We start from the raw sequence: 12,109 nt of genomic DNA, 5'->3' as shown, positions 1-12,109 counted from the left end.
ATTTGCGGGAAGTTTCACTTTTCTGTTACAATTCGAAAAAAATGCAGCTGAAGCGCATCGAATGCTTTCAGAAACTTACGGTGATGCTGCTCTGAGTAAAGGAATGTGTAGGGAGTAGTTTAAACGTTTTAAAAATGGTGAATTCGATGTCGAAGACATTTGTGATTTACTACGAGCTCTTAAAACCAAGTGAAACCATCACAGGAGATCGCTACCGAACGCAACTGATGCGCCTTAGTCGCGCGCTAAAAGAAAAGCGTCCACAATATCAAGAGCGACATGACAAAGACATCCTCCAACACGACAATGCTTGGCCTCACGTCGTAAAAGAGGTCAGAAAGTACCTGGAAACGCTGAAATGGGAAATCTTACCCCACCTGCCGTATTCCCCAGATGTCGCCCCTTCTGACTTCCACCTATTTCGTTCGATGGCACACGGCCTGGCAGATCAACCATTTCAATCCATCGAAAAGTTGGAAAAATGGATTGCTTCATGGATAGCGTCAAAAGAGGACTCCTATTTTCGAGCCGGGATCCGAAAATTGCCGGAAAGATGGGAGAAAGTAGTCGGTCAATACTTTGAATAATACATTTGTAAACACTTTTTCGCAATAAGGCTTTTAATTTTGGAAAAAAAACGGCGGAAGCAAAGTTGTACACCTGGTACTATTGTAGTAACTGTTGTGTTATAGAAAAAGCACAATTTTCTGTGTTGTGCAACATATCTTTAAGTTCTTCCGTTGTCACTAACATTTATTCACAATTATTGTTCAACTGATACAAAAACTCTTGCATCGATCCCATTACAAATGCAGCAATTAAATCAGCGAAACAGTTCTGAAACTCATGGAATCTACTACGTAATGTAAACAAGAATTTAATTGATGTTTACAAAAACAGCAAACATAATATCTAATGAATAATTTTCACATTTGATTTTCAATACAACTGCTCGTAACACAAACATGGAACTTTAAAAATATTCTGCACTTAAATTAATGGTAATACTACATATTGTTTTAGTAAATAGAAAATCGACAACGAACTGCATTTTAATGGTGAAACATGTCTCCGTACGCCTGAAATTTTCAAGCGCCTTTGAATGTACGTGTTTTAATTATTGTACATCAATTTTATGAAAAATGTTTGTTTTTTCTTTAAATGAATTTTTCTTCAATATTTTCCAATATGGCATCGAGGTTAACAGTGTGTAAGAAAATGGTTCACCCAACGTAATGATTTATTTTAACTAATTAAAGGAAATATAAACATGTAAATATTGAAAAGAGAAATTTTTATTTTTATTTTTATCAAAATAGTTGTTTTTATTTCAATCAAACTAGTTAACTTAAACAACAATACATTTTAGTCATTAATCTTAGTGAACCCGATATTTGTGATACGCACTGTAGGTATTATTTTGGTGAGCCCATGTGCTGTAGTTGGGAAAACAAGTTGCTCAAGCGGTAATATATAACTATGAGAGTACCTACGATGAACTTAACTTTTCGTTCAATATCTTTGAAAAGTGATGTCAGATCGGTTCTTTTTTTCGCCAGATGAAAACCGAATACAAATTATCTGATTGATTTTTGTTTTCATTGCGTATGTAACGCTGTATTTCTGAAACTTTTATGATAATATTCTCATGCCGGCAAGTTTTGCGTTAATTTCAAGCAGATAAATGTGGTTCAACTTATTTGCAAGTTTCAAATTGTTTTTCTAAAAATGAAAAAACTGCTCACACTGACCTAAAATTTCATAAGGCAGTCAAGACTATGTGGACTCGCCAGCAAAATAGTTTTTACTGCGAGGTAAAATAAATTTCACTATTTTTGTCTTCACAAGAGATATACAGCTGTTTTGGCATATATTCAGTTCGATACAATTGGAAAGTTTTATACAATTGGAAAATTTTTGATAAGTTGAAAAATTGTTGTAATTACTTCGTTTTTACATGACGATGACATTTTTGCAGAGCTTCTATAACTACTAGTGCAACGTGGGCAAGGTAATGATTTGCTGCACAATTGTTTTAGACGTACTTAAAATTGTTCTATAGTGAATTTTTTAGTAGTATTGTAAAACTTAACAGTGGTAAGTTGCACAACCGATTTTAATATATTTAAAAATCTTTCTGAACATATCTAACAAAAAAAACCTGTTTCAATCCACCTAGTGGTGTAATGATGGTTTTATGGTTTTTCGTCCTTTTCAGTGTTGGTATAAAATTTTTAACACACTCTACCCTATATTTCCGGATCCGGAAGTCGGAACCTAAGTTTGTCTGAACCTAAGTTTGTGTAAATCGGTCGCGCCATCTACGAGAAAAGTTGGAACACATATTTTCATTTTTTTTGCACATTTTACCCCATAACTCCGGAACCGGAAGTCGGATCCAAATAATATTCAGTAATTTTTTATGGGACTACATTTGAATCTAAGTTTGTGTAAATCGATTCAGCCATCTCTGAGAAAAGTTAGCGCACTTATTTTCACAATTTTTTGCACATTTTACCCCATAATTCCGGAACCGGAAATCGGATCCAAATAATATTCAGGAATTTTGTATGGGACCACAAGACCTTTCATTTGAATCTAAGTTTGTGAAAATCGGTTCAGCCATCTCCGAGAAAAGTTAGTGCAAAAAAACATTACATACACACTTACGTACATACACACACATACATTTTGTGTACTCGATGAACTGAGTCGAATAGTATATGACACTCGGCCCTCCGGGCCTCGGTTCAAAAGTCGGTTTTCACAGTGATTGCATAACCTTTCTAAATGAGAGCTTGAGCTTGAGCTTGAGCTTGAGCTTGAGCGACCACCCCTGGTTGCTACTCCGTTACTGATCGGGATTAGCTGAAATTGTACAGGGAGTTTCTAGATGATCCATCCTGGGACTGGTAAATCATCCTTCAATGTACATCTTCTGATAATCCCAGAATTCATTGATCAGTACCGGCGCCGGCCAGGCCCGAACGTAGATCGTCTAAGGAATGGGAAGGGATGTTAGTCCAACACTTGTTGTTACTAGAGGCCGTATATACTACTGCGCACTCCACAAGTGTCACTGGAGAAAGATATTTGTTAGTAAAAATTTCAGTATTGGTTTTATTCGCGCGCGACTCAGTATGTTCCGGTTTCAAGCTCGGATGCACCACTAAACTCACTGATTTCCCGAGTGAACGTTTCAACAATATCCTATATTGAAGTCACGGAAAGTCTTGATTCACAGCTCTTATTCGAGTAAACTCAAGAAAGATTTGCAATACTATCGCGTAACGAATAAAAACTTACCTATTTTTTATAAATGAAATTACGCGTCACAAAATAAACGAGTGAATAGGATTTAGACAAAATAGTTGATTCATTGCATTGACATATTCTAAACAGTTGTTATAAAATCATTATTTATTATTTATTATTCTTTATTATTTCCGCTTTATTATTTTAATTACTTATTAAAATTAATAATTGGTTATATTGGTTGATCTGGGCAGCCGGCTACCGAGAATAATCTTAATTTATTGTTTGAAATATAAATATCAAGTGTTTTTTTACTACGTGTTCAATATATCGATATATGTTATCTCTGATATTAACTTTGTAATATCAACGGATTTGCGCAATAGTTTTAGATTATTTTTTTTTCAATCAATTTATAAGCCCTTATTACCGTTCTCACTTCCACTTCCACTTTCACTTCACTCACATGTCACTTCACTTGATTTTACTTATTACCAGTGTCACGATCAATGAAATAATCACTAGTGAAAAAAAATCATTTTTTCCAATAAAATTTTGGTGATTTGATATTCGTAATAACAACAAGCTCATCTAAGTAATTACTTTTTTCTCTGAAGTGACTTTCGTGATAAAGACCTACATTCACTTCACTTAGTTTTCACCGTGAAGTGATACCGATAATAAGGTAAAAATCACTTCACTTGGTTTTCACCGTGTAGTGATCCCCGTAATAAGGGCCATAATCCTGACAGACAATCAATAACATAGAAGAAGAAACATTCCAAATAAAACTTTTTTCCGAAGTTAGACAGAAATTGACAGGTTGAATGAAGAGATAATTTAGTAAAATAGAGTAATCAGAAGTGAAACATTGAAAATATCTGATAACTGAAAGGAAAAAGAAACTGCAGTTGTCGCCTTTTACGACATGGAAGCAGGAACCCAGTGGATCTATTCTTGATTAATTTTTTTCCGACGGATTCCACACGGCTGGTACTGTCCGGAGAGAGCTAATAGGTACTATCAATCTCCTAGTGGACCCCAGCCCCTTGCATAACCTTTCTATATGAGAAAGGCAAAAACAATTCTAAAACAATTGAATGTAGAACCTCTTGAAATTTCAATAAGTTATATTTGCGACTTGGATAAATTATGATGAGCTGTAAAGTTATACAGATTATCATGAACGAACAGGAATATTTTAACATCACAGAATGTAAGAAAAAGTGACTAAATTGCTAGGATTTTAAACCAATCGCCGGACAATAAATGGAAGATGCTACAATGTAAACCTTAGCCCAATCTCACTCATAAGCAGTATTGGTTTAGGTTTGCCCGTAAGTGCATGAAATGAAAGACGGAGTACCGTAGTGTCGCATTTTCTGATAAGAAAACATTTAATTCAGACGGACCGGAGCTGCTACTGGCATGAGATCGAAGCGAAATTTTGAAGTGGAAGTTTGATGGTATGGGGAGTTTCTCTTATCATGAAACCCTTTTGTTATCATTGTCTCAGCCTGGATGAATTCCGGAATGTAGGTGGATGTTTTGGATTCCGGAATGTAGGTGGGATGTTTTGGATGATCATATTGAGAATAAAGCAAATGAAGACAGAACAATGCGTCTATTTACGTCTTCAAACAATCCAGCGTTTGGTTCGTCGAAAAGAACATTCCGCTACTACTCTGTTCGCATACCAATCTCTGTAGAATTTTGGCAAGAACGGTTTATGCAAAGGGACGTCATTTCAGTAGTATTTTCAGACTCATCACTGCAGTTCAAAAGAGTTGGACTAAAATCGATATGTCAATATTGCAAAAAACTGTCTGATTCTATGCCGAATTGCTAATCGCTCTGAGACATAATCGTATGAACCTTTCCTGAGCTCTTTCCCGTTTCAGGCCCCAAGTTGACTGATATGGAATCCAAACTGGCGATGCAAACTCTAGAATTGGTCTAGCTAAGGCATAATACAGAGATTTTAAGCAACATGGGTGGTTAATTATTGGGATATTTTTGATATGAATCCCAACTGCCGATTCAGTTTTTAGTTATATGAGCCATATGGGAGCTAAAGCTCAGTATGTGTTCCAAAATAATGCCGAGATCATACCGTTACTATATCATTAAAAAAAGTATGAAAAGCAAGGTTCCCTAGAATATCCTTGCATAGAAGATGTCGATGTTCATCAAGAAGTTCTTAATTTGGCAAGCGATTTGTGCTTGCGGCATACAAAGCGAACTTTCAAGTGTGAATAATTACTTGAAAATGGTCTGCTTAGAATGCTACTCTAGATCTTCGAAAGCTATTTAAGCCAAATCAGTTCCTTTCATCTGAACTTTTGGTTAGTTGGGTGTCTCCAAAAGAGCGGATTCTTCCTCTTCTGAAGGCTCCCTCAAGAACTGTGCGCAATAGAAAAATAGCAGTCCATTATGAAGGAGCACCTTCTAGAACAACCTAAAGTAGTGAATAATGTAGAAGAAATAAAGAGAGCATTGTTTTATATGCATGAAACTATCGGTTCTGAGGTCGTGCAGAGCCTTGGGTCTAAGGTTAAAGCCATGGTTTGCGCATTCGGATAGAAAGTCCAAATAAATAAAATTATTGGTGCGAAAACTAATTTTAATATTTTCTGTTTTTGCTTCACGAAAATTTAAGAATAATGGGATAAAAACTCTAATTTTGAGATTGAGATTTGTGTCAGAGCCCTTTATTAAAACTTTTTATTGGGGTATTTTCTTTAATAATATATCAAATATATCAAATATTCTAATATATCTGTACTTTCCAGCTGTCAAAAATAGCCACGTGTTTTCTTGAGCAGCGAGAAAGTTCACGCAGAAGTTATTCTGTATTTTCAAATTCTCAAGAGTTCCGCGTGTGCTTTTTGGCAGCAAGGAAGTGAATGTTTTCGGTAATTATGGAACTTATGATAGCTTGTGTGGGCACTTCGGTACATACGACATTTTGGTTTATTGAAATTGTCCGCAAGCTAGATAGTTTTGCTATTTTTCAGCAATAAGCCGAAAATACGTCATTAAACAGCAGTGTATCGAAATATCGGAGAAGGAGGGGAAGGGTGAGGGGGGGTTAAGGAGACATTCGCCTGGGCAATGTTCAATGTTCGGTGTCATATTTTGTCCCGGGCGCTAATTATCCTTGGTACGCCACTGGGTACGAAAAATGCTTAGGGATGTGCGACGATTATGTGGAAACGTGGAGTAGATTTTTAGTATACATTGTGCTATTTTATATGATGAACCGACTTTTGAACCGAGAGTATATCATTCGAAGTAGCTTGTCGAGATAGGAAAATGTCTGTATGTGCGTATGTGCATTTATTGATTTTATCGGAGATAGCTAAACCGATTTTCACAAACTTAGATTCATATGAAAGTAGTTTTATTCTCTCGGCTCCGGAATTACAGGGTGATATGTGCGAAAAGAGACAACAAAATAAGCTCTTAATTTTCTCGGAGGTGCCTGAGCCGATTTTCACAATCTACGATTCATTTGAAAACCCATGCCTTCCATAAAACGCTTTAAAATTTTATTCGGGTCTGACTTCCAAAAAAAATAAGCACTCCATGTTCTTGTAGATAGCTGAACCGATTCCTATAAACTTAGATTCAAATGAAAGGTCTCACATACTCGTATAATAATAATGACTTTCATTTGGATAATACTTCCGGTTCGGAAATATCATGGTGATGAGTAGAAAAAAATTCATTTCAAGAACGTGTTTTTATACAACAACAAGATAAAAATGAGAAAAGTCCATACCATACAAAACTTATGTTGTGTATGTCTTGTTGGTTGGGTCGGAGGACAGTGGATCGCGTATAGATTTTGAATCGGCTACGTGGCTCTCTCAATTCCTTTTGCATCTATGTGTTTGGAATTCTATTGAGGTCGATTTAATTTCTTTTCTCTCCTCTCCTTTTTTCGAACGATACCAAGAAACTAAAGCGAATAAAATGGACAACCCATCGAAACTGACTATGTTTCACAGAAAAAAAATAGGACTTAGTTTTTATTGCGACAACATATATTTGTATTTGAGCTAAATTATCTAGACTTCGTCACGGTAGATTTATGACATAAGCATTAAAGTCGAGATACTCGCTGAACAAGTATAGGTATGCCATTCCAAGCGTTGCAATTTTCTGCGTAGTTCTTCAGTTCTTTCAGTAAGGAAAAATCTCCGTGACTCATAGCGACGAAGCAAAAAAGAGAAAATTACTTCTAAAATTATCTCAAAACTGTTTCTATTTGAGTTTTGTCAGTTGCTGGCCAAAAAACCCCAATTCCGGAAGCACAAATTCAAAAACTTCAAAACGGAGATCATTTCATTTTTACTATAATGATAGAATGGAATTTCAAGTTCTTGGCTCTATATATTTCAGTTGAATTTTACCTGGATCCGGAACAACAGGGTAAAGTGTGTTCAGAATTTCAAACCATAATTTTGACCGACAGTGAAGAAATCATCAAAACTATTCTGTGCCCGATTCATTTTTTTTGAAAAATGCTATAGTAATATTTATTACAGTATGAGTAACATTCTAATACTCTCCACTAGGTTTTTCATGACAAAATGGTCCTTAATTTTCGAATATGCCTATTATCGGGTCTTTCGTTTATAATTACATAAAAACTTCATAAGTAATGGGACTACCAGTAAGGATGACCTGATGGTTCCGAGGTAAGTCGTTAGTAGACATACCAAATACAAATAATTGTAAATTTGTATTTGAACATACTATGTTAAACTGCTGCATATGTATTAAAATCTGCAGATTCTTCAAGTTTTACAGTATTATTAAATTGTGTTCAATTGAATGTCAGAGTTACTTTGACGTAGAGTAATCGGGTGGTGATTCATGATACGAGCACTACTATTTACTCCCTAACCATCTTTATGCTACAGCATGTCGTATTCAAACATGCAACGAATTCTTGATTGTAGATTATATCAGTATCAAATGTCTCCTTATGCATGTCGAGCAACACGTGGTATCGTGATAACCATTACGGAAAACCACGTGCGTGAAGGCGGACAAGCGCATTAGTCCTTAACAATACAAAATTAGCAAGCAACAATACATCAATCATTTAGCGGTTACTATGTTACGCTTCTGGCTAGTTTAGCCAAAGTAAACAACCTTGACGGAAAAAGTAGAATTTTACTGGTTCAGAATTGCTATTTCAGTCAATTGTGTCCAATCATTGAGTAATTGAGAAACATGGATATTGAGTACCCTTACCAGAAGGAACGTCGTGAGTTTGGACGCCAGTGTTTATTTTCCGACAGGAATAAGGTTGAATTTTCCGAACCTGCCAATCATGAATTGTTTAAAGATTACATTCTCCGAGATCCGGTTCATCTGGGAACACAATACGGTCGTCAAATGGCGCTTAGCGAAGTTAATACGATAAGCGCGGAGTATGAAAATCGTGGCTTATTGCACTCGGAGGGTGGCTGGCCAAAGGATGTTAATTATCTAGATCCGGAACAGACGGTTCGGTATCGTAGGAAAATCGAGAAAGATGAGACCTACGTGAGTCAATTGACAATGATGACGAAACCTATGGAGCACTGCATATATCAGAACAATGCCGTAAACATCTACGAGAATTACTTTGATGAATTAGAACCGGCACCTTTAATGGAAAAATGTAACTCAAGAACATTGAATGTTTACAGAGATCCTGCAATATACAAACAACCCGTTACTCACTTATCTTGGTCGCCCGATGGAGGATCTAAGCTCGCCGTGTCCCATTGCAATATGAATTTTCAAGAAACGAGCGGGAAAGCAGTGTGTTCGTACATATGGGAGATTGAAAATCCGAATGTTCCCTTAATGAGATTTACTCCTCACAGTTCTATGGTGTGTTTGGAATACAATCAGAAAGATCCAACCACTTTAGTAAGCGGGATGTATAACGGACAGGTCGCTGCGTGGGATACTAGAAATGAAAAAGCTCCGGTCATGATTAGTGAACGTGAAAACTCTCATCGAGCAACAGTGAATTCAGCGCTGTGGATAAACTCAAAAAGTGGAACTGAATTTTTTTCGGGCTCCTCTGATGGTCAGGTAATGTGGTGGGATACAAGGAAACTATCCCAGCCAACTGATACCCTCTTGATGGATCCGATTAAATCAGATGAACAGGATCTTTCGCGATCGTATGGAGTTAGCTGTTTGGAATATGAAACCTCGATACCAACAAGATTCATGTGTGGAACCGAACAAGGAATGTTATTTTCTTGTAATCGAAAAGGAAAATCTCCGCAAGAGAAAATAGTATATCGGGTAAAACTTGTTAAACATTAAGTTTTCCGCATATATTAGAACAATATGCTTTTGTTACAGCTTCCTTGTCACACTGGACCAATTTTTTCGCTGACACGAAACCCTGCATTCGTTAAAAATTTTCTTACAATCGGAGATTGGATAGCGCGTGTGTGGTCAGAGGATTGCCGCGAAAGTTCCATTATTTGGACGAAGCATCATTCCGTGATGCTAACGGATGGCGTTTGGAATCCAATGCGGTATTGCATCTTCTACGTGAGTCGGGTCGATGGAGTTCTAGATGCATGGGATTTACTTCAGCAGCAGTGTGATCCCATTTTGAGTATCAAAGTCTGTGACGAGAGCTTGAGGTGTTTACGCGCCCACGAAGCAGGGTATTTAGTTGGAGCAGGAAGCAACAAGGGTGCGACTTTTTTGCTAGAAATGTCTGATAATATGACAGCGATAAAAAATGACAAACCATTGATGACTGCGGTACGTCATGAAACTATGACATGATGGGCACAAATGATTATAATTTTTTTTATTCGCAGATGATGGAGAGAGAAAATCGCCGAGAAAAAATTCTGGAAGCTAAATCGCGAGAAATGAAACTTAAGGTACGCACTCTCAATCGTCAAGAGGATGTTACTGACGAGAAACCAAAACTGTTTCAATGTAAATGTAAGTATAACTCGCAGAGAAAACGACTACAGTATGCTAAAGCCAAAAAGGGACTGTTCATGAATGACTTAGAAATTTGGAACAGCTGAAACGAAAATAGTAAACAAATAGCCGCAAAGATTGAACTCTAACCCTCTGATTTTTCCAATCCGGGGAAATAATTTTGCCAATAAGTAACACAACTCAGAAAACAACCTAATTGAACCGAATCTTTGAAAATGATCAACTTTGTATAGCCAACTCAACTTAGTATTGTCATTACCCTGCAAGAGAACGTTAAAATCAATTTTTGCCTTTCTTTATAGAAAGATATTTTAATTGCTGGAAAAACCGACTAGCGAACGAACCCTCGGAAACCCATAGTGTTATATACCAATCGACTCAACACGACGAGATTGGAAAATGTCTGTGATGATTTTTTAAGATCTATGAAAATTCCAATAAGCGGACCAAAAAATGTTTTTAAGATAAGCATCATTCTTCTGATACAAATAGGCAACGCAAATGCCGCTTGGTTGGAAAAATGATGCCGACCATAAACACATTGAAGCATGCTTTTATGAAGTACTCGATTCAATCTGAATCAATTGATGTCAAAAATGAGCCCAAACTAGTGTCAGAAATTATTTAATAAAAAGATAAAAAATATTTTCATGGGACTGTTTTAAAGAAAGAGAAAGGCATTATCACACCACTAGGTGGATTAAGAACGGATTTTCATATCACCATCAATGTACTTTCAATAATTGTGAGCCATTTAATACTGGTAGGATCCAGTTCAGATTCAGAATACCAGAGAGACTACGCAAAACAGTAAATGACTCTAAATTTTCTACTACAACCTTATCGCATTCATTCATTATTACATAGTAAAATAAAAAAAAAACTAACAGCGACACTGTATTGAATTTTTGGAGCCAAGTATGTTTTAAATATGATGCTTATATGATTCTTCCTCCTCCAGGCCCGTACCCAGGATTTCATTTCGGGAGGGGCTCAAAGATTAAAAAATAATGTTACTGAAGATTGCTTATGTACCTAATTCTCAGTGTGCCTTTTACGGCTGTTTTTAACATACACTTAAACTTTTCCATTGGAACTGATTTTGTATTACGTTTACTGTCTTGTTACATGACATTCTAAATAATTATATGTTTTTGATTTCGGGAGGGGCCAGGGCCTCTCAGGCCCCCCCTCTGGGTACGTGACTGTCCTCCTCCACCCCTTTCCAAAAGAATTGAATAGAGTGGATTATAAATTGAGTAAAATTCACTATGATTCGATATAATTTCAGCTGCATGTGAAGCTGCCGAGCAAGAATATCTTCAAACGTTGGAAAAAGAACGAAAGGCGCGCTCACCTGAGATGTTCGATGATGGTTTGTATAGTAGCTATACTTTTCGCTTTCGTCTGAACAAAACGGTTTTCCTTTTCCAACCCTAGATTATGATCCAAGAAAAATCGAGCAACAGATGAAGGAAGAACAGTCGAACGAAGAAATCAATGAATAGAACAGTGCTATACACGGGAACTATATTCTATAGAGCGTGTTGAAAGGCAATATGCACTATAATGGGCTTATATTTATTGTGTGGAAAACGGAAAACAGATGTATTTTAATCATATGGTTCACAATATCAATATAACTCGAAATCCATAGTTTTACACTACACTTTCATATACATATCACGCCAATTTTTTATAGGTCGACTGAAACAAAATAGCCTCTGTTCGTTGTGCAAACCTTTTCCTGACTTTCTAATAAATGTTTGCACTAGGTTTTAAGCGCCATTCACACGATCCGTCATGTGAGCTGAATCGCTTCCTTTTACTGTATACAGAAAAAAATTTTATGGAAAGTCCCGAGTAG

At 36.5% G+C, this 12,109-nt stretch overlaps 1 protein-coding gene across 1 annotated transcript; it reads left to right on the top strand.

The window, feature by feature from the left end:
- Positions 1-8,426: 8,426 nt before the first annotated feature.
- Positions 8,427-11,866, top strand: LOC131436431 (dynein intermediate chain 3, ciliary). The gene is made up of 5 exons (XM_058605152.1): positions 8,427-9,576; positions 9,637-10,050; positions 10,110-10,239; positions 11,534-11,617; positions 11,683-11,866. The coding sequence occupies exons 1-5, from the start codon at positions 8,503-8,505 to the stop codon at positions 11,748-11,750; spliced, it is 1,770 nt and encodes a 589-aa protein (XP_058461135.1). The 5' UTR covers positions 8,427-8,502; the 3' UTR covers positions 11,751-11,866.
- Positions 11,867-12,109: the final 243 nt, after the last annotated feature.

The sequence above is a fragment of the Malaya genurostris genome, chromosome 3, assembly GCF_030247185.1.
Source record: "Malaya genurostris strain Urasoe2022 chromosome 3, Malgen_1.1, whole genome shotgun sequence".
Classification (NCBI taxonomy): Eukaryota; Metazoa; Arthropoda; class Insecta; order Diptera; family Culicidae; genus Malaya; species Malaya genurostris.
The sequence above is the reverse complement of the archived record's forward strand: the minus strand, read 5'-3'. Positions and strand labels throughout refer to the sequence as shown.